At 45.2% G+C, this 23,004-nt stretch overlaps 1 protein-coding gene across 4 annotated transcripts in view; it reads left to right on the top strand.

The window, feature by feature from the left end:
* The first annotated feature begins 4,953 nt into the window (after positions 1 to 4,953).
* OTULINL (OTU deubiquitinase with linear linkage specificity like) overlaps positions 4,954 to 23,004 on the top strand; it is a 28,722-nt gene continuing 10,671 nt past the window's right edge. The window contains exons 1-4 of one of the 4 annotated variants that reach the window (XM_074576178.1): positions 4,954 to 5,179; positions 21,127 to 21,286; positions 21,395 to 21,426; positions 21,534 to 21,625. In XM_074576178.1, coding sequence (XP_074432279.1) covers positions 5,083 to 5,179; positions 21,127 to 21,286; positions 21,395 to 21,426; positions 21,534 to 21,625 — 381 coding nt within the window. In that variant the 5' untranslated portion in view covers positions 4,954 to 5,082. Of the gene's footprint in view, positions 5,180 to 7,593; positions 8,330 to 8,605; positions 8,775 to 19,858; positions 20,021 to 21,126; positions 21,287 to 21,394; positions 21,427 to 21,533; positions 21,626 to 23,004 lie in introns of those variants that run through there. The other 3 variants (XM_074576177.1, XM_074576179.1, XM_074576180.1) reach the window with 3 other exon arrangements.

Here is a 23,004-nt window from a genome sequence, read left to right as displayed (position 1 = left end):
GGTAACTAGTAGCGATCGTGCTTGGAGTCCAACCTGCCGGGGATGGATCAGGATCGAGCTATGCTGCCCAGGCTGCTTTGTGCGTACCCATGGGTGGCACCTGGGGTCTCTGCATGCCTGACACGCTGAGGAAACAACAGTTCTTGCAGGGCCACAGGGTCTTCAGAAATCCTATAAATGTCCAAAGCCAAATTTCACTGCGACAAAATTTCTGTGGTGGAAGGTGGGTCCAGGGAAACGCGTGTGTATGTGTATGTTTCAGAATAAGCCATACGGGAATAGCCAGGAAATTTCATTTTTACATTCTCAACACAGGTTACTTTTTAAAGAAAATGTATGTAATTTGCTTGCCAGAGAAGTAGAAATCCTAATACTCGCAGTCTAAGTAGTAGAATGTCGAAAGGAGTAAGATCCATAAAAAAAATTGCAGAAAAAGAAATCATTGAATCCTTTGTGAGGAAGGTGCTGACATCCCTTGCAAGTAGGAGAATTCTGTCTCTATTGTCACTGACTGCCAAGGGAGATGAGAGTGCTGCTTGTCATCACAGCGGGGGCTGTATATTCAGCTGAAGAGTCTCCATCACCATGGTATTTTTGGCATCTCTCAATTTTAATCATCAAACTTTGCTTTACAGATAGAGAAAGCTGCTTCTTTCTTTTCCCCTTTTTAACAGGTGGTAAAAGGATTTGCTGAAGATGCCTAAGATTTTGGCAAATGCAAAAACAGACTTTGATCCTCTAAATTCCTGTCCTGCAACCTCATTAAAAGAAATTAATGTCATCCTTCCTTCTGTGTTGTGAAATATATAGCCAAGTATAGCATATATTAGCTTAGCAGTAGATGGTTTTGACCAACTAAATGAAGAAGCACATATATTAATGTCAGCTGTCAGCATGGATGGTGGTCCTATTACAAGATGGGGGAAAGAAAACGGCAACTAGACCCAGGGTGTTTATCTTTGCAACTCAGAATAAGGAAACTATCATCCGCACAACGCGTCTTTCAGAAAGGAACATCTTCTGTAACGGTTTCTATTAACCTAAAAGCCATTAAGATCAATAAGCTGCATTATGAAAGGGGGCACGTACATGCTCAAGCCCTTGTTGCTCCCTGACTTTTCCATCAGCACTGTTGCTCCTTTGTGTACTGGCTACTGCTTTCTCTTTCTGGCCTTGGTTTTTACATCTGTTTCATTTTCCTGCTAGTTGCCCAGTCTCCCTCTGAAGAAAGTTTATTCTTTTCACTGATGGCATTTGATGTTTTGGGTTGGGGTGACTCTTTCCTCCGAAAAGAATGAGCCCTTTTCTTCCCCATAGTGATCCATCCTGTTTTGCTGCTTCAGCACAAAACAAGCCATCGCCCACGACTGCTGTGGTTCTTAGTGGAGGTGGCAGAAAGTGGCTCACTCAGAAGAGGAGCCCAGGGGTGGGGGTGTGCTGACCTTCGGTTCCGTAGTCTCAGAGAGTCACTCACAGCAACCAGGCCTTAAAATGCTTACTTTGATTTGCTGCTGTGCACTTTTAACAGTGAGACATAAATATTTAGTCACTGTTGCAAAGTCAGGCACTAACACTAGACACACACACACACAAAAAAAAAAAAAAAACAGAAAAGGCAAGTGCCTACAAATAGGCCCTGTCTTGTTTCTTCTGGCAGTAACGTCTTACAGCCCAAAGGAGAAACAGCTGAATTCTGAGTCTTTGCATGTTGATTTCTAAAGAAAAAGAAGCCATGATATGGACTCTCATTCCAAGTATGAAGTATCTATCTGATTTATAAAGAATTGCAAGGCCCACCACAGGTTTTGTAACAGGGATTCCTTTTCCCAGAGATGTCGATCTCCTGTGCCCAAGCCCAGGCCCTAGGAGCCTCTGTACTAACAACTTGCTTGGTGCTTCCAAAATCTTAATCTGTCCAGCAAGTGGATTGTATTGATGCTAGTCCTCTTCTTAGTCTTCAGAAGGAAAAGGATAACCTGCTGACCCACTAAGTAACCTGCTGCGCACCTGCACAGGACAGCACCTCTTCTGCCCCCAACCTCTCTGGCTGCAGCAGAAAGTTGCCAACGATAAGGATAATTGTTCCTAAATGGGTGACTTTTCTTCCAGGTAACAGATGCGAGGGTAGGACAACTTGTTACAGCACAACAAAAGTGACTACATGTGTCATGGTTGGTGTCCTCAAACCAGGACACCGTGCAATCGGAGGGTGGGCATCTTTGTCTCTGTAACCTTAGTCTGCTTCTAATTGAAAGGGCAAAGGCAGACCGGAAGAAGCTGGCTCTAGAGTTCAGTAATAAAGATGAAACTGCCTGCAACTCAGGTGGTCATCATGTCGCTGAAGCATTTGTGCTTAAAGCTTTCAGACAGCTGGGTGATGTTGTGCCACGTCATGGTTGGGTTTCCCAACGGCTGTTGAAGACCAAGAGCTCTCCTATTGTTGGTGAGCAGGGGAACCAACGTGTTGAGCTGTGGTGAAGTCAAATGCAGACCTCCTTTTCTACGTCTCGCAGAACCACAAGGGAATGTCATGGGTAGGAGAGGACGTCTGATAACACCCGCCGCAGAAGCATGGGGGCGGACAAAGGAAATTTCCTTGTCAGCTTGTGACTGTGATAAGAAGTGTAAACAGGCAGGCATGCAAACACTAGCTACTTAGTAAAACGCAGCTCTTCTTAGTTTGTGGATTATATCTGCCCAGCTGGTCACTGCCTCTAGCACAGCAAACTTGTCATCTTCCATTTTAGGTTTGTCGTCCTCTTCTCGCCGTGACCTTGGGTCAACCTCTTAGTTCTTTCTGATAAAAAAAGGCACAGTGTGTGTGTGTGTTTGTGTGTGTGTAATTTATCCTGTACTTTTTGTAACTTAGTCCCGTTCCAAAGCTCAGCGGAGGTGTTCCTGCAAGGAAGGGGTGCAGAAGGTCCTGCTCTGTCCTCTTCCCCCTTTTGGAGCCCTTTTTTTGCCAATAGCCTGATCCTATTGGAGCAAAGACGACATCACTTTCCAAAACTCCTCGAAGTTCCCAGATCCCTGACACACAGAGTGTTCACAAGTCCCATCATTTTCACCATGCTCTAAGGGTGCTCACAGGGCTATGGAAGAAATGCAGAGCTCGGGCAAATAATTCCTGCCCCAGCACAGCCGGAAAGTGAGGTGATCGGTGCTTTTGCTGCTTGGGTAAAGCCTAAAAAGCTGTTAAAGAGTTATTCATTGGGAAATACGGTATATGGGTTAAAGAACGTGGAAACTGCAAGAAAAGAGGATGAGCAGGCACTGCTAAACATCCAGAACCGTTTCTGGCCAGAACAAACCAACCTACCAGACAAAAATGGATTAAGTACAATAGAGGAATTTAAGATGGTGAAAGGGAATTCAATGCAGTGAAGACAGTTAATTTTCACTGCATAATTTAAACTAAACAGCTTGCTTTTTTGCTTTATTAAAAGAAACAGCCACCAACAAAATCCAAAACAGTGCTGAGCAAGTAAAGCAAAAGGGGGCATGTGAAGTGTTTCTTTCTTCTCTCCTACTAATTTTCTTTCCAAATCTCCCCTTGGAGAGGCACTGGTCCTGTACCCAGCCCAGTTTTTCCCCTCTTGGAACTATCTTGTTCTGCGACTGAGAACTGAACACAGACCAAAAAAAAATATACATGCATATATACATATAAATGTGTGCATGTGTGTACATATATATATATATATACACACACTTCTTCAAGGGTTCACTTGCTGCCTTTGCGTGCTCGCTGGTGTGGAGCGTGGCTAGCATGAGAGCATGCAAAGGCAGCAAGTGAACACTTAAAAGACAGAAAATTCTTTATTGTTCTTCTCCTCCTTCCTCCACAGTAAGTGGTGAAGTAAGAAGTGTTTGCAGGCTTGCAGTCATGGGGCCCGAGCCTTGGACTGGAGCAGGGGGAGCAGAGTTCACCTTCAGCTCCTGAGGTGCCAACAAACAGAAAGAATAAAAGAATAATGTGATATAATTAATGGTTATCCCCCCCAACCCCGCCTTTCCGAATTTCCTTTATTTTATTTTTTTTTTTTTAGCAAATGCTCCTGATCCAAAGGTGATAATGAAGAAACAGCATTTTTAAACTAATTTAATGAAAATACTGTAATAAAAGATGTAGAAAGGGAAATCAACATTCCAGTGAAAGGGAAAATGTGAGTCAGAAACTGTAAGAGTTCCAGCAATTTATTTTTTTTAAATCCATCTGCAACATGGAGCAATAGCAGAGAAATCTGGAAGGGCAAATGGTTGCTTCCACCTCTGAAACAAGAACTTGTGGGTATTTTCAGAGCAGGAGCCTGGGTTTAGTAAACTTGTAAGCTATGGCATCAGGATGTATCTTCCAACAGTGTAATTAAGAAGCAATTGATAGCCTTAGGCTGTAGAGAAACCACTGGTCTCATTTAACTTAAAATAATGAGGAGGGGAAAGGAAAGAATCTCCCAGGGGGACCCTTTGCTGACTCTTATTAAAAATCCTGTATCTATGAAGTGATTTAATCATATCAGTGTAAAGTTTGCTTTTACAGAGCACAGTCCATCTCTGAATAGATGCTTGTGTGACCACCTGTTTCCTCTTCACACAGTGCTTTTCTACAGAAAGCACATTGATCGTGTGATAAGTAACTTTAAATGCTTAGCAATCAAACATGCCATTGGAGCTGAAAAGAAGAGGCCATGACTCCCTGAGGACTACCACCAAGACAGAGACACCACCTATGGGCCACCCATCACGGTTTGAAAATCTCCCTGCGATCTCCAGCACCCAAACAACTTGGGAGACGGGGAGGGAGGTGGCAATGTGACCTTTATAAATAGCTGAGTTATGCTCGGGGTTGGGGTTTTTTGGGTTGTTTTGTTGGTCTTTTTTTTTTTTTGTGGCTTGGATATGGAGAAGCACACACAGCCTGTGTGACTTTGAAAACTTTAACGGAAATGAAACAGGAAGCCAGATCCTCTCACAGCTTGTTGATCTATGAAGACGAGCTGAGGCTGTAGAGACTCATTTTCTGCCCCCAGCGAAAGAAGCCCGGGGAGAGAAATCCAGCTGGGAAGACCCTCTGGAGAGGAGATGCAGAGGCGGCACGACGGAAAGGCAAGTAAGATCAGAGACCAGTTCACCGAGCAAGAAAAACGGAGCAGAATTAACCACTCCAAGAGAAGCGTTGGTAAGTTCGTAGAGCTGTGCTCTAAATTTTGGCATCTGACCAAGCCGGTGATCGGCTATAGGAAGCTCCTGTTCTGCAGATCACAGTGCATGGGCACGATTTTCCCCTGTGCGTTGGGACTACACCTGACCTTGGTAGTCGTAATAAATGGGGATAAAAGGGGAAATGTTTCCTGACTGTTAAGAAGGGACCTAGGTTTCCTACTTTTACCGGGTTGGATGCTGTTGCCTTTGTCTCAGCAGACCCTTTTCGCGCTCTTTTCGAATTGTTCATGTTCTTCGGGCTGTGGTTATAATCCTGCTGCTCACCTGCAGATAGAGGCAAGAACACAGCACTTGCTTCTGCTGCTGACTTGTGGGTTTGAACAGAGACGGTTAAAACGTCTTCACACTTGCTCAGTGCGGCTTTCAGGATAAGCTTTTGCTGTAATTGCTGTGCAGTCTCGTCTGGGTACAAGTGGAGGGAGGCAGTCACAGTCACGCCTGCAGCGTGGAGATGCAGAAAAACCTGGCGGCTCATGTTATGGGCAAGTTCATAATGCTCCCCTAAAGGCAGGAGATACCATAAGTATCTCTAAGTGGTGGAAGTTTGCCATCAGCACATAGCCTTGTCAGAGCATCATAAACACGTGCAAAACGCCAGGAAGTCTGGAGGAACAGCATCAACCTGAGGCTGCTTCCAGTGGGAGCTCCCCGCAGCTCTCCCCTCGTGCCCACGGAGCCGCTGCCTCATCAGAGGCAGCGAAGCAGGGGAGGCATGAGTTCTGTGGAAAAATGTTGAATGCATAATTTAAGTAAGGCCTTCTCTAGCTCCCAATGTTGTTTCCCAAGGTATTTAGGGGAAGTTCACCCTTTCTGAAGCTTTCTGAACCCTTGTAGCAGCGTGTTTCCCCTTCTGTAACAGAAACTGCCTTCCACTTAGCGGCTATTCCCCTTTTTGCAGTCAATCCCGTCTCAGACCTAGTTTGCTCTCCTTAGGATTACCCTAACCCTTCCTCTTCAGCTAACGGGAATGGCACGAGCCCGCCCCAACCAGTCCAAGACAGAGCGCAGGAGGCCTCTGTGTTCCTTGGCTTGGTCTCACCAGGGCTGTCTGCACCGAGGAGGAGGGGGGCTCGCAGGGGAGGGAGGTGGGTAGAGGCTGTCCCCTTGCAGCGACTTGCAAGGAGGAGAGACAACGTTCTCCTGCCACAGCCCACAAATGGGAAAAGGTAGTGGAGAGCTCTCCATGAGTGGCTCAGGGAAGAGGTCCAGGAGGAGCTTAAGAGGCAGAAAAGGCATACGGACAGTATTGGTTAAAAAAGTACTTCAAGAGGTTTCAAGTGAGTGGTCTCCGATGGATGGATGGATGGATTGATTGCCCCAGGGCTTATTCCCAGCAAGAGCAGGTGCAGAGGGGCATAGGCTGTTCTCTAGATTGCACTGACGTGCTGAATAAATGCCCCAAGAAGAGAGCCAAGAGCAGAGAAGGGGGAAGGACTCACTGCTACGGGGCTTGACCTGCAGCATTTGTACTTTGCGTGTTTCATCTCTCTTCCCTAATGAGTCAGCAACCAGATAAACATTAATTTTCAGGCCTGTCTGCACAAAGAAACCACCTATTAAATCCCAAGATCTTAACGCAGGTTGGGGAGGGCAGAAAGAGGCAAATTTGGATTTGCCTGGAACGCTAAACCCCCAAGTGGCACCGACACTGGCCTGGTCGAGGCAAGAAGAAAGCTGGAAAGGGAAGCTGAAGGATGCGATCACTGTAGCCAAGACGTGGCTCAGAAACAAATCCCAGGTACCTTGGAGCCTTTGCAGGAGGATGCCTCACGAGCTATATCCTAACGGCATCTGTCCCAGCGGTGTCTCCTGAGACGCAGCTATGGTAAATCACAGACTGCGCCTCCAAACGGAACGCACCAGCTCACTGATGCTGCAGAGGAGCAATGAGCTGGCACTTCCAACATTATTTTTTGTTTCCGAAATAGATTTTTTTGATGGAGCAGCACACAGCGCTGCACAGCTGACAGCTTTAGGCCTCTTAAGTCAACGATTTACTTTTGCTATTCTTAGCTGGTTTTTAAGCCTAGATTTTCTTTTACTTGGATAAGGGTGTTGGTGGCTTTCTGCGAGCGCACCTAAGTGAGCACTTGGCACACCGATACTTAGCAGGTTTTGTCTGTTTTGTTCCTTGCCCGGATTAACTGAGGCGGATGGAGAAACAACCTGATAGTCATGCCAGACGGTACAAATCTCTTCGCTGTTTCATGAAAAGTGTTGACTTTCTATCTCCAACCATTTTAATGTCATGCTATTTTAGAAAAAAAAAGCAACCACCAACCCACAGAGCTAAGTTTGTCCTAGCTGTGCATTGGAGCAAACTGCTTATAACGCTGTAAAAGATTTAAGTCTGCGTCACTTGTTCAGACCATTACAATTCCCTTCTGTTTTCCCTGCAAAGTCCTTAGGGAGATGGAAGAAAACTGCTCTTTAATGTGTAACCAGGAAATGAATTACACGGGTCTATGCAAATTCTCTACATACAGCTGGGACAAATTACACCTGAAAGACTGCTATAAGGGAAGGTACCTGGCAAGGAGGAATTTCTTTTTTGCATGAATGTACCTCATCTTGTTAATGGGTGAATTAATGAGGAACATTTAACAATAGGAAAAAAAAATAGGAAAAACATCCAGCAACTTTGAAGTCACTAAGTTGCGTTTAGGTGTCATGGCTAGATTTCAGACAGATGCTGATGACGTTGCTCTCTGTGAAGGGAACTGCTGATAGAAAAGTTAAAATCGTGTAGCGTGACACCAACGGCCAGATTCTCTCTAGCCGCCGTCGGAGCTGCAGCCACCGCTGGCAGACGCAGCTCTCCGCTCCTTTCTCCAGCTGCCGACACCCTGAGGGATGGGTGACAAGCGTTCACCCTCCTCTTCCTCGAAACGGGGGATGCCACCACCTCGCTGCCTGCGTTACCCCTCGCTTTCGGGACGAAAAGAAGAGGCTTCGGGCCTTCTCACTGAAGAAGCCCCCACCACCACCACCTTCGCTCCGGTGCCGGGGCGGCCCGGCGGTGTCCCCGCCCCGGGGGACGGCGTTCGGCGGGTGGCCGGGCTTTGGTCGCCGGGGGAGGCGCAGGCGGAGAGCGGCGGAGGAGCGGGTGAGGCGCGGCGGGACGGATGGGGCGGCGCTGGGGGTCCCCGCGGTCGCGGCGAGGGTTTGGGTTTATGTGTCACTTCTTTATATCTTTATTTATTTATTTATTTTATTTTCCGCTTGACTCTTTCGGGGCTGTTTATCCCGAAGCGGCAATACCCGGAAAGCTGCTTCAAAGGTCTCCGCGGCGGCGCCGCCGGCGGTGTCGTGTCCCGTCCCCGCTTCCCCCCCACACGATGATGCCCAGGGCCGGGGGGGGGTTGGGGGCGTGTTTGTGGGGAGAGGCTGGCAGGCTGGCAGGTCTCCTGGCAGGAGCTGTGTGCGTTTGAGATGGGTTTGGGTTGTGTCTGGGCACTGGGGCGCTCTCAGAGCGCTGCGCGGCTGGTTCCGGCGCAGGAGGGGGGGTCGTCCTAGCTGTAAATCAGCAACGCCGGGCATTTTCACGGCAGGTGGGCATTTAGGGTTTTGTTATTTGATTGTTTTGGTTTTCTGGGGGGAGAGTGCTTTGTTTGGTTGGGTTTTTCTTCTTTTTTCCTTTTCTCTCTTTTTCTCTCTCTCTTTTTCTCTCTCTCTTTTTCTCTCTTTTTCTTTCCTTTTTTATTTTATTCAGGTTTTTTCTTTTTTCTTTTTTCCCTTTTTTCCTTTTTCTTTTCTGTTTTTCTTTTTTCTTTTTCTTTTTCTCTTTTTCTCTTTTTTCTTTCCTTTTTCCTTCGTTTTTCCTCTTTTTTCCTCTTTTTTCCTCTTTTTTCCTCTTTTTTCCTCTTTTTTCCTCTTTTTTCCTCTTTTTTCCTCTTTTTTCCTCTTTTTTCCTCTTTTCTTTTTCCCTACATGTGGAATCAGAATTTATATGTTGCAGACTGGCTTCTGTTCCCATCAGAAAGGTGAAGGTTTAGGAAAAAAGGGATCAGAAACAAGCACGTGATTCAGGAAGACTTGTGAAGATGGACGTGCAGACCCGTTCTGGTCTGCTTGCCAGTTGCTCGTAGCTCTCAGTATTAGACATCTCATAACTCACTGTCAAGTGGTCTTTTAGACAGAAGATACCATGCCCTACCAGCTTGCTTTTCTGCTGTACGTTTTAGGATACGTTTCTGCTTTGATGGTTACCGGTCCAGCTCTCATTTTGCACTGCCTTTCATACCAACCAACTGGTTTGCTTTTTGGAGGAGCTGTACAACTTGTATTCAACTTGTACTTTCATTTTCTACAGTGGAGACGGAATCAGATTTCTGTGGTATTTAGCAAGTGAGTTTTAAGCTAGTGTGCTTAATATGTGCAAATACAGTTATTCCCACTTCCGTCCTTTGGCCCACTCCAGTTTCTGCAAATGATGAAACAAAGAGGTAAAGTGCGTGAAACAGGAAGAAACGACCTCTTTTGGTTTTAAATCTCAGAAAACTCCTTTCTAGTCTCTGAAGTTTGCTGCTTTGAGAATTTTATTTCGTTACTGCTGGACAAATAATTTAATTAGAACTTGAAGGGGGCACCATACAGTAAGGGGAAAAGCTGCAATTTTGCATATCTATACAAAATACTACCGGGGTTGTTTAAGCACCAGGTGAAGGGTGTTAGAATTGATTCTCAAGGACAAAAGCAGCATTAAAATGCTGGTCAGCATATTGAATGTAAGTGCTTTTGTGGATAAATATCTGCCTTCAGATTTGGACTGCTGAAACAGTTGTTTAATTTTCACAGTTCTGAGTTTCTTTTTGTCATTGGGATATAAGTTTTTTCATTTCATTTAACTTTTTGGACCAGGTTCCCTGACTTGATGGTGTGGATTTCCCATTCAGCATCAGGACTTTCTGTCCGCCTTGTTTCTTAGATACGGCTTCCAGGTTAAATCCTCACATCCTATCTACCAAGGATATAACAACAAATATTAGAGGGTTTTTCAGTAACGTTGGCAGTTTTTCTTGAACTTAATGTCTGAAAATGATTGTCTTTGCATGATTAGCCAGGCAAATGAGTTTGAGATTTCACAAATACCTCTGTCTTGTACCTCCTGACCCCGAGCAGCTGAACCGTGGGAGTCATGGTGCCAGACTGTGCTAGGGGAGACGAGTACGGTTATAATTTAGTTGTTTTGAAAACACGAGGGATAACCAGTGTTCAGGAGTCAAAAGGTTGTATAATTACACTGCTTTCATTACACTTGCATAACGCAAATCAGGACACTAAATTGGTGGGTGTGATGAGAATTGCATAAAGTTTATCTTAAGGAGCTTCTTCATTTCCTCTTGGTTTAGGCTGGGAATTTTTATTTTTTTTTAAATTACCATTGGGCCACATTAGTGCTATTCTAATGACTTTTTTGTTCAGGTATTACGACTTCTAAAGGAGCTACATTACTCTTAAACTCAAATGCTACTCGGAGTTGCTGTCTGGCATACGACCCTGAATCACTTCAGGATCAATCTTCTGCTTTGAGGGAATTTGGGAAAGCATGGTGGACACATGGCATCCTTTCTACACTCCTGGGCTGGTAAACGTGCTCTGTTGCTGAGATTCCTGGTGTGGCAAATGCTGGTTCCTCTCTGCATGGTTGCAGCACCAGGGATCAGGTATGACAATGTCGTGCCTCCCAGAAAGACAGAGAAGTAGTTATTTTTTAACAAAAATGTTGGTGTTTCATGATAGTAAACTGTCAGGACTGGTGTACTCCAGCCGCAGCAATGTAAAAGTGGTCAATGATAGTGTTAAGAGGAGAGTGTGTAGCTAGGGATCTTCTATCAGGTCTGAGGTGCTAGAGAGCATTTAGATTGTGTATTACAAAATTTGGTATGATGGAAAGATTTTTGCCTTTTTTTTCCCCCATGAACAGTATAACTCATGGTTGGGCTATCTGTTGCCTGATCGTGAAAAATCGTGTCAAAGTTTCGCCCCAGCCTAAGTGAGGAAAAAAAGGAGATAAGGGTGTTACTGCCCACTTGTTGAGAAGGCTCCAGTGAAGGCAAACATGTTGTAAAATTCTCCAAAACTGCTGCAGGCTACTTCATGAATTTTTTAAGATTTTTTTTTTTTTACATCAGCAGCTTTTAGTTTTAGTTTCTTCACGGTTTTATTCTGTCTTTGTAGTTTCTTCCCATTTTTTCACTGCTGAGGAGCAACACCGTCCAGTTTTGGCATGCTCAGGATCCAGACCCCAGTGCTTGGGATTGCTCTGTAGCCTGTGTTGAGGTGCTGGAGGCTCCTGACAGAGACAGGAGGTGTGTCTCTAGCTCCTGTCCCCCTGCCACTGTTGGGGACAGATGCCACTTACGCCACGTACCCATTCAGAGGGATGTGGCTAGCAAGGTGACTTGTGCTGCCCAAACATTCCTTACAACAAGCATTTCTCTGAGGAGAAGGCTGTGGGCTGAGCAGAAGAGTTGTTTGGTCTTGAGCTACATTGTGTTAAGGTGGAGGGCTGAAAATATGGGATGGTGTGGCTGTACGTGCTCAGTCTCTAGTGCTGTTGCTAGCTGTGCCTGTGCTCTTGGGCAAACCCTTCCCAGATTCCGTGTCCATAATAAACTGCGGAAATTTTCTAGACTTTTTGTGTTTAGCATTTATGTTGCCAGGGTGGAGTGGTCATCTTGGGTGAATGGTGCAATGGAAGTGGGAAATGTGTACCTTAGCATCACAGAATGGTTTAGGTTGGCAGCGCCCTTAAAGCTCATCTGGTTCCAACCCCCCTGCCCTGGGCAGGGACACCTCCCACTAGACCAGGCTGCTCAAAGCCCCATCCAGCCTGGCCTTGAACACTTCCAGGGATGGGGCATCCACAGCTTCCCTGGACAACCTGTTTGAGTGCCTCACCACCCTCTCAGTAAAGAATTTCTTCCTGATATCCAGTCTAAATCTACCCTCTTCGAACTAGTGCCCTGACATGGTGTGGTAGGTGTCATCAAGCCTGCCCTGGCATCTCTGCGGCGAAGAAGCATCATGGCAAGGTGCTTGGCACTGCCTGTGGGTCAGCTGCCACCAGGGAAATGCTGGCAAATTTTTAATTGCTGAGTTTGTGCAAAATCAGTCTTTCTGCAGACTTAAATACTTGTTTCAGGTCTGTCTGTGTGACAAAGAAGTGTCCTACCGGTCTCCCCCAGGTTTGCTCCAAGCACAGCTCTATGCCGTGCATCTGCCGGCCGCGCTTGGCCGTGAGCGACGTGCGGACATGTCCACTGTTCCTCAGTTCTGGTTTTGTTTCGTGTCCCTTCCTGCGCACCACTGTCAGCTGTGACATGCTTGCCGAAGGCTGAGGTCTTAAAAATAGGTGATTTCATGTCGTTGTAGATCTTGAAAAATGATACTGCTGGGTTCCAGTGTTAGAAACTGTCCAGTTCTCTGTATTTTGTTTTCTTTGTTTACGAGTGAAAATAAGTTGTGCCTCTGCCAAGTGCCAGCCCCTTGAGAAGAGCTCAATATGCACTTCATTTTACAGGGCTGCATAATTTCTATTTTATGTAGACCTTGACACCTAACTGTCCAGTTTTTAGGCAGTTTGTGCAAATGCAGAGGTGTCAGGGAACCATGGTCTCTTGGTCCCTGTGACCAATGTCCGGAGCGCTTTGCTTGAAGCTTCTCTTGGCATCCAAGTGTCTGTAACAATATCAAAAGTGCATTATCAACAATAATAATGTGGCTTTTACAAGCAAAGAACTTCTACCTGGAATATTCTGGGTTCTTGAATCACATTTTTATGAAATGTTTGTACTAGCTGTGACTTTAGTATTACACTGAGTATTAAAACTGAAATTTAAGTTATTTTGATGCAGTCAGTTTTACCTTTCAACATGCTGGTTTTGCTTCAGATTTTAGGCAAGAAGTGCCTGGTAATGGCGCTCTCAAAAAAATGGCAAGGGACTCGTTTGCATGTGAGCTAATTAAGAAATGCCGGTTTGAAACTGTTGCCCTTTAAAAGATGAAGATAGAGCAGGGTTTAAAAACCCCAGCTGCTGCCATCCTAATAGCGTTAGCTCTGCAGAATAAAGCTGAAGTTTTGACTTTCGTCAGGCTGGACGCTGAGCGGCAGGGGGAGAGAGGGGCAAGACCAATTCCTGTCATTTGCGTTCAGAGTGATGGCTTCGATATTTTGCTTTCTGTTGCCTTTCCTTTCTGCTTCTAATCTGTCTCGGAAAGAGGGAGAGAGAGAAGTAAAACTCCCAAGCAAACAAATAATGCAGCTGGAATAACCTCTGCACGTACCTAGTGGGAAGGCATGGGCTGTGTGATCTGACGCGCCACCGGGAGATGTGAATTATTTGTTAATTATAAATTATATGAGATTATGAATCCATATGAAAAATGCACAGCTCTGCGTGGTGTGCTTGCAGGGTCTGGTACACCTTTGGAGGGGGCTGTGCTCTGAAGACAGAGATAAAATCTGTGTGGTTGAGGGTCCAGCAGCCAGACCCTGTACGGAGATGGGAATGCCGAGCGACATGGATGCAGCCTGATCGAAGGGGGGCGGCTTTCAGAGCGGGGTCTTTACCTGATGGCAGTTGTATGCACTGCCTGTAAGAATTAACAGCTGTGACTGACACCGCTTAGACAGTAAACAAGCTCAGATGAGGGTTTTTTTGTTTGTCATGGGTTACTTGAGGCTACTGTTGTCCAGGCTATCACTTGGGATAACTGTTTATTGACAGGTAGAAACTTAAAATTCCTCAGACTGTCCTGCAGTGTGTGCCAGCCAAGTTCACTGGCATTTCTTGCTGCTCTCTCCTCTGGGCTACAGCACTTCAGCAAGGGGTGCCTCGAGGCGTCAAACCTCTGCTTAGGAATGAGCCGGCTGGGGAGTCACCCGGGGCCATCCGTGGGGTGTTTTGTCCCAGGAGTGCTGCCGGTGGAGTCAGATATGCAGCTTGTTTTCCTCTATGCTGCTTGCACTGATATCTTTCCCAGGCGGGTTTCTGTTGACATTCCTTCTTCCTCAATCCAGGTGTCTTCCCACCTCCTCATGTGCAGTTGGAGGGCTCCTCTGCTCTGTCACTTGCCATCCCTCCTCCGGTGCCGACACGGTGGCCGCTGCTGCAGGTCTTGCAGGAGTTGCAGACCCCACCAGTCCCTTTCTTTGGGGCGATGGGCAGTGGGCTCGAGGAGGTCCTGCTCCTCCATGGTGGCAGTGACCCTGGTGCCTGCGCTGCCGGGGGGGTCGGGCGTGTGTCCAGGCAGGGTCCCGCGGCAGGGAGCCCTGGGGAGGGGACAGCCACCGCCGCAGCCTGAGGGCCCTCTGCCTGCAGAGACCTGGAGGGATGCTGCCTGGGGTACCACCCAGCCTGCTTAGCACCTAATGACTGCACATCCTTGGAGCGTTGGGCTGTAGCTGTCTAGCAAACAAGATTTTTAAAAAATAGGAGGAAAATAATTCTTATTGCTAAGTAAGACTTCATTATTTTTTTCCCCCATAAGCAAAGCTTCGGTTATCTAGACGAATCAACAGAAAAACCCATGGTGGGTATTCACACCACTTAGCCTATCAGCTAAACTTAAGTGTAAGAAGGTGTTCAGGAGGGAGATATTTCCTTTACTCTGTCAGTTTGGATTCAGCACGGCAAAAAGAAAAAAAAAATTACAAAAGGCATTTTGAGAGTTGCGTTTGCAAATAGATAAACCAGAAACAAACATGAGTGGCTTTAGGGATGACTCAACATACAGCTCAGCAGCAGGCATAAAAAGAATCCTTAGAGTGGGCTTCCTTCAAATAATAGATTTAGTGCTTTTACGTAAGTTCTGTTTGGAGTGTACAGGCATTAAATACCAATGCTGAATGAGGACGTATTTTTTTCCACATTAAAAAAAAATAAATCATTGCAGTAGCAGAAATTTCAGAGGCTCTTTCTTTAAAAGGAGGTTATTTTATTTTTTCATTATTTTTTACTCATACTTAGGAATAAGAGCTTTAAAGAAATGTTTGGGTTTTGTGGCATGAAAAGCTTTTCATGTATTGCTCTGGACTGTAAATTCTCTGAAGTCTTCTCTCATGTTTTTTCTTACATAAATGGAAGTGTAGCTGAGCTTTATTCATCTAAAGGTCCTGGATGAAGCACCCTGTGCCTTAAAAAGGAAGCTCAATTATACAGGAGATCAAGAACTGAACTTTCCTTTTGTTCTTTTAAGCATCTAGAGAGAGGAGAATGGTATGTGCAGGCTAGGGCGTGTGTTAATATCTTGATTATATAGATGAAATCGATTTTGTAAAGGTAACTCTAATAGGGTATTTTGTAGATACTCATGCAGTAAGTAAGAACCCGTTATGCTTCCTGCTACAGAGTAGGAATACGTAAGTGTCACAACGGGATAGATGCATTAACAGCAGCAATTTGGGTCCTGTTGATGATCAGTGCAAAGGAGGCTGCCAGCCTTCCTGCTCTTATTTTCCCTGAAAGACCTTTGAAGAAAGAGGACAAGGGCTGAGAGAGCACTTGGGACGCCCACGCAGGACAGCTGTATAAATAAGGCCTCAGAGCTACCAAAACTATCCATTTTCTAGGTAATTGCGTGATTCTAGTTATGGTTTGGGGCTGGGATTCTGTTTTGTTATTGTTTGGAGTAGAAGTGGAGATCTGATCAGCAGACATGGTTGAACTTTTCATAAGTCACTGATGATTACCATCTTTGCCTGTAAATGATTATCTTTTTCTTCTTATATCAAGTACAGATTCTCATCTTTAGTTGTTACGTTAGAACAGATGAATATTTTCTTAACAGGTTGGCTTTGCTTTGCTCTGTAAAGGAAGGAGTTTGTAATGAAATAATAGTTACTGAATTAAGCAGTGTTTCCCACATACCGTGATTTGTGCTTGATCTGTTCTGTTTTCTGCTAATAAAACGGGAAATCAAAGACTTTGTAATCACTTGGCACTACTTAAAACGGCATGTTTCTCTCGTCTAAACTGTTACGGGGTGTAATCTCTTGTAGGTATTGAATTTTTATAATTAATAGCTCTTTGCTCTGTCTCCCTCTTGGCTCAATCAGTTGAGGTGTACATGCTCATGTGTGCATCCAGGCATCACGCTGATGAATGCTCCGTAAGGATGTTTGCTTGTTTTCCCTTAAAAGATGGAGTTAGCCAATTTTATAGCATACCTCGGTACTGATACTATGTAGTCTGGAAAAAAAGTGATGTGCCGCTGCGCAGAGAGCTCTGCAGGCACACACTGAATGCAGGAGGCAGTCTTGGACCTCCATGCCAAGCCTTGCGTCTCTCAGTGGAGGGGTCTCTCTTCCTACCTCTGGGTCCAAGAGAGGAGGGAAGAAGGAGGGATACGGGCGGGCAGCAGAAGGGTTGGAAGAGGGGGATCCCAAAGCCTGCCTCCCTCTTTGAAGGAGGGGATACCTGTTTTTTGGGAACTAGGAACATAGTGTTGTGTGATGGGAGTATGAAACTTGGCCACTTTATGGTAACAAGTAAGATGTCCTGCTTTCAGTACCAAAAAGGCTGTGAAGAGGAACGTCCTGAAAAGAAGTCACATGGTCAGCTTTTCATTTTGGAAGACACTCTGTTATCTTTCTGATGGCCTTGTTACAGGGAGGGAGGAAAAAAGTAAAAAGGTGAATGAGCCATCAGACAAGCTGGAATATTAGATTGTGCTTTGGCTCTGCGTGCAGTGCTGCCTGCTAGTTCCCAAGCTGATCCTTTACATTCTGCGTTTCATCAGTTACACATTTTTTTAAAGTGGCAACCTCCAAAAAAGTTGTGAGGGTGTCAGATGTGGAGCTAATCCTTTAGAGACTCTTCTTGGGTTACTTGTGAAAGAAGCAGATGTTGCAGATGTCTCTTACTCATCTTTTTTCTGGCCTTTTTTGTTGGTTTTTTTTTTTTCCTTTTTTTTCTTTTTTTTTTTCCCCCCCTTTGTGTCTCTGCTGCTGGCTTGACTTTGTGTAGGGGTAAAAGTTTAAAGTTTGGCCCTGGCAGGGAGCTGATGATGTGGTATGAAACGAAAACATGGTGTACCTCTTGCAGTGTAAGATAAACGCTGCTATGGGCTCCTGCTTCAACTCCGTTCAAACCTCTGCTCATGCAAGTTTCTGCTTGGAGCTGTCTTAGAAGTCCCAGGGCTTTATGCTCTGGTGTGGGAGATGAGTTGGTCCTCCCTGTCCCCGCGGTGATGCTCACGGTCAGTCTTCAAAGAGACGTGAGCCCCAGCCGCCAGTCGCAGCACCGACGGGCTGTCGCTGTCTCCTGAGCAACAGGATGAATTGTGCCCGTATCCCAGGGAATGAGTTGGGTTTAAAAATCCGTGGGTTTATTTTACTGCCCCCTGCCAGTGCATTATTAATTTAATTGCTCTTTGGTTTCTGAAGAATTTTGGAGGGGGCAGGGAGGGGGTGGAAAGGCCTATTTTAAGCTGCCCTCTTCTTTAATTCACGTCTCATTTGTGATGTATTTTTACCAGCGGCACTTCGTGATCCAGCTGCCACTTCTAAATGTCATTTACTTGAATAAAAAATGTAATTACATTTCTAAGTGTGACATAAGCACTGAAAGTAGTAACTGAATCACTAAGTGCTGTTTGAACAGCAACTTTCCCATGACAGGAGGCAAGGTTTATGAAGTCCAGGGAATGCTGTAATACAAGTGCAGCAAAAATACTCAAAATCACTTGTTTGCAGGCTTTCCCACCTCCCATTAGGCTTTTTATTAGGGAAATACCTACTTATAAATCTCCCGTGCTAATTAAAAATGGATAAACAATATTCAGTTATATCTCCTGTTCTCTGACACCAATTTGTGTTTTTGTTTGAAATCAGTAAGCCAGCGCTTCCCAGAGCTCCTTGAGGAATAGTTACTCATGTGCCTTAAAGGGAGGCTTGTGGGCCTCCAGTAGGTTTTTTTGCAGGACTAATACCATCAAAAGCTTTTTCAAAAGATTGTTTGATTCAACTTAAAACCTTGTGCTGATGCAAACCTCTCATCCTTTTGGCAGTAAAAGGGGTAAAGGAAGAAATTTTGCGCTCACATGTGTTTCTGGTACTCAATAAAGCAAAGTATGGCATTTGAACAGATGGGCCAGCTCCCGCTTTTTATAGTCCCAGTTTGTTCCAAATCAAAAGAGGGACCATACAGTCGTTTTAAGTCATGAAAGGAAAATTTGCTGGATCTCCCTTTTGATACTGTATATTTAAATTGCTGATAACAAATTCCATTTGAATCATCATTGGCTTTCATACGACAGCGTGACAATATAAATCCAGAATACCCATCGATCCATGAGCTGAACCACATTTATAAGCCTTCAGGTTCCATTCTACTTAGCAGAAGGCTCGGTTATTTACAGTTTGCTGAGGTTTTTCCAACACTGATGCCTTTATCCTAAAGAAGAGAAAGAAAAAATCGTGGTGGCTTGATTCTGACATGACTGTCGTCTGTTAGTAATCCTCAGTTCTTGTCCTCTAGGTAGCAATTTGCGTGCTTATTAAGATTGTGTCTGTTGGTGTCCATCAGCAGTAAGTGTGTTTGGGTGCTGGAGGTGGGAATGTCCTGGTGTTTCCACGACTATGCCATTTTCGAACCTTACAGCTGATGTTTTGCTGTCTGTTACTTGGCATCAGTAGTAAATGCTTCCTGCAGCTTCAGATTTTTCATCTTGCTTTTTCATACTCAGTGTGTGCAGGCATAACCCTTGGTCATGGTTTGGGCTGGGCTGGCCACTAAAACAAATGACAGATGCTCTCTTTTACCTCTCTCCCCTTCAGAGAGGAGAGAAAATGACAGAAAAAGATTTAGGAGTTGAAAAGAAATGAAACTAATGAAATATTAATAATAACATAGAGTAAGAGAAAGATAATAATATTAATAAAACAATGAAATATACACAAATCCAGTGTCAAGCTCCCAGGATGACAATCACATCACTGGCAGGCACTGGGAAAGTCCCAGACTGGACTCAGTGACAGATGGGAACTGGATCCCAGATCTGGATTCAGGAACTCATGGATCAGGATCAAAGGCAGACAAACAGACAGGGTCCTCCTCGGACACCGGCCATTGAGGAAAGAAAGCTGACCCTTTGATCCCTCAGCTTTTATACTGAGCGTGATGCAGATGGGATGGAATACACTGTTGGTCAGTTTTGGGTCACCTGTCCTGTCCACTCTGCTTTTCTTTTCCTTTTCTGCTTCCGACCCTCCAACGGGGCAAATAACAAAATTATCTGACCTTGGTTGTTATAGCAATAAGTATAAGCAGGAGCCTCTCTGCGTACCATTCCCTGGTATTCGCTATGAACATCAGACCTTATCTGCTAGAAGTGGATACTGTCTGAAAAATACACCATTAATTTCAGAGCATTAGAAGAGGCTTAACTGAAAAGTAAAATTACTGAAAAGAAACTTGGTTCTGTTTTACCTCACAGCAGGACACCCCCAGCGGTGCCAGGAACACAGAGGTCAGTGCAGCACACGAGTAGAAGCTGACAGAGGACCTGTCTGTTGTCTTGTATTAAAAGTGTTCACAGCAGTACGAGTTTTGTGTAAATGGCAACTAGCACCCCAAAAGCTTGTCCGATCACTTGTTTTTAAAGTTCATTAACACCTTTTCCTTTACAGCTCCTAACCTGCTTTGTGTTCATGGGAGAGACGAGGTCTGGGTCTTGCCTCCGGACATCTTGCATATGACATCCTGTAATAAAACTTCTTCAAACAACAGAATATTGGAAAAGGCCAAATACCAGCACTGCTCTGTATATATGCAACGGTGCTTGTAAAAATGTATGTGTAACTGTTTATCTTGTTGCCAAGGCGGGGATTCATATGTAACTCTATGACTTGGTAGTTGTCCACAGTGCATGGGCTTAACTTCCTTGGAAAACTTAAGCCCCTCTTAAATTTCCTGTTAAAGCCAGGAGGGGCAGAAGTTTAACTGCCATAAAACTATGCTGAATGAGTAATTCCCTTTGTGGACTTTTCAGCCTTCTCTGGGGATGCCTTTATAAAAAGTTGAGTTCTCTTCAAGTTTTGTACTGAATCAATAAATAAGTTAATAACAGAGCAGCTGCTGATCATAAACTCTGGGAATTTCCTATACTCAAATTTCAGCCAGAGGATAAATTTCTCACTTAGGGAGCAGACACTGCCTTTGTCAACTGTTCAGTCTGCAGGCGTTCTCTAAGTTCTAGGGTTTCTTATCAACAAAAGACGGCTACAGCCTTCCCTAACCCTGCCTGTAATGCCAACAGAAACGTGCCTGGTTTGTCTGTGAAGAACAGTTTGAACACCCCCCGCTTTGTGATGATCTCCTGAGCTTTCTACCAAATCCCCAGGGAGGAGCCTTCTTTGGAGTTTTAAACTGACCCTCAACTTGCCCAAATCGAGGCAGGAACATTCCTTTAGTTCCCCTGGCAGTCGTATGACGCTTAGTCAGCTAATATTGCCTTATATGGCCTGTTTGGAGACTACAACTCCCAGGAACCTCTGGTCTTTAAAACCTTGACTTAATGGCACAGTACAGGTCTCTGGATCAGCACATTCCAAAGCAAGTTCGTTTGGTTTTTTTTGTTCTTGAACAATTGCTTTGATATCAAGTCTTCCTGTGGCTCCATGGTAACTATATATCTAGCCTTCGCTGTGTGGAGGAAAGCTTGGAAATGTGAACCACGTGCACCCAAAGCCCTAGAAACTCGAAAAACTAAGTAGATAAAATACAGATATATTAAGTATACAAAAATATACTCGCCTTTTACATTTCGTGTTTTGTGTTTCATTTGGAGTGGTATCCTACTTGGATGATTTTTCTTTTTGTAAGGAAACGACGAGAAGCAAGTATTGCAAAACAGTGATAAGATTGTTTTTCCTCTCTCTTTTTATCCCTGTTTTAGGAAGGCATGAGGTGCGGTCCTGGACAGCAGCTGCCAAGGAATCCTTGTGTCTCATGTGGCAAAAAGTGAAAGTGCAGCTAATGCTAAGCATGTCTTTCCTGGTGGCTGTTTGTTGGTATTGCAGGAGGCTATACAGCTTTTTAGCGCAGTTACTGAAACGGTAGGTTTTTATTATGCAGACTTTAATCTTCCACGCTGTTTCTTATTTCAGTAAATATTGAACTTTGGCAACTTCTCTTTGACACCTGTTTTATCATTTGGTTTTCAGGTGGAGCAACTACCTTCAGAGAAAACTCATAAGTAATCTTTTTGTTGTCATTCTGTGTTCCTTAATCCCCTCCACCACCGCTACCCTTTAAATGCAGAACAGCAGCAGGGAACTAATCTATGAATTAATTTCGATTTAGGGAATCTCAGTGTGCTGACAGAAGTTGATCTGCTTGGTTATAGTGCCAGAGAATGGAAAGGAGAGACAAAGCAGGCCAAACACATGAGGGAGGTAAGACTTAAATCTTAGTTTCTTCAAGAGGATGGGGAGAAGTTGTTTGTGGGAAAGGAATAGCAATCCCAGTGCAAGCAGCTGTCACGGCTACCAGAACCTGCTACGCCGGCTGGCTAAAAGAAAAGCAAAAGGGACGCCATGAGCATGGGTCTAGATGAAGACTGCGGTAGAGCAGGTCAAAACGTGGATCAGATTTTAGCCATGCGTCTTCTGCAAATTCCCCCCATAGGACCGATGACCCACGTGGTGGCTTTAATGGGAAAAATCATCCCCAATGCTACAGCCCAAATAACTTGGTCTTAGGCGCTTGCCTCTCAGCCAGCCTTTGACTTAAGGCAAAGGCTCTCATTCCAGGGAGGAAAGAAACACCACACCCATTTCTCTTCCAAGCTCTGAAGCTCCCTGTGGCAGCAGCCAGTGCTTGGCACCCTCCCCAGCTGCCACCAAGGCCCCTGGCCGGCTGCATCAGCTGCAGCTGGGGGCAGAAGCTCACACCTGGCCTGTGCCAAGCTGGGGCGAGGACCAGCCTGATGGATGGCGGCCACCCCCTGCCTTCACACAGCCCCCGTCTGCTCCATCTCTGCATCCCGGGATGCATGGTGCTGCCGTGGTGCTCCTTGGCTGAGGCACTTCTGCATCGGCATCTCCCCCTCCACCGGCATCTTCCCCCGCATGAGACAAGTCTAGCTACACCCGGCAACTCCTGCTGCCTCTTATCACACATAGCTAGGAGAAACAAGCTACTCGTCTCACAGTTAATGTCCTCCTCATCCTCAGCACTCTGATCGGCTGCGGAGGGGCGGCTGCAGACAGCCCTGGGATGCACAGGGAGGTGGAGACTCTGTGCTTGTGGGCATCAGCTAATCCTTGGTGCTGCTCTTTTCCCATCTCTCTCTCTCTTTTTTTTTTTTTTTAACCTATGTTTTTTATTCCTTTCCATGTAAAGGTTTTTCCTGGGTTTTTTTTGTGTTGTTCTTTTATTTTATGTAATTTTTTCCCCATCTTGTATCTTTGAGCTGCTAGCTGTCACCATCTTAATTATTATACTTCTCCCTGGATTTTTATTTCTTATACTTTGCATTGTTTTAGCTGAAATAGTTTCTTGCAGCTTAGCAAGTTTTCTTCATACCTGTGAGTCAAGGTGACAGAGTTGTGCTGCACTGAACCGGGCTTTGGGTCATGGATAGCTGAACTCCTGAGCCAAGGACCTACTAAATTCATGGTTCACCAATGCTAGCTACACTGTCTTCTGTCACCTCACCAACGTGTTTTTCAGTTGCGTATGGTGTGTGTACGTGCTTACACCCAATAAGCAGGAATGGCAGCTGCACTTCCCACAAAAGGTGTACATTAATGCACACGCAGTGGGCTGTTGG

Source organism: Larus michahellis, chromosome 2 (assembly GCF_964199755.1).
Source record: "Larus michahellis chromosome 2, bLarMic1.1, whole genome shotgun sequence".
Taxonomy (NCBI): Eukaryota; Metazoa; Chordata; class Aves; order Charadriiformes; family Laridae; genus Larus; species Larus michahellis.
Note: the sequence above shows the minus strand (reverse complement) of the source record. Positions and strands in the feature narration are given on the sequence as shown.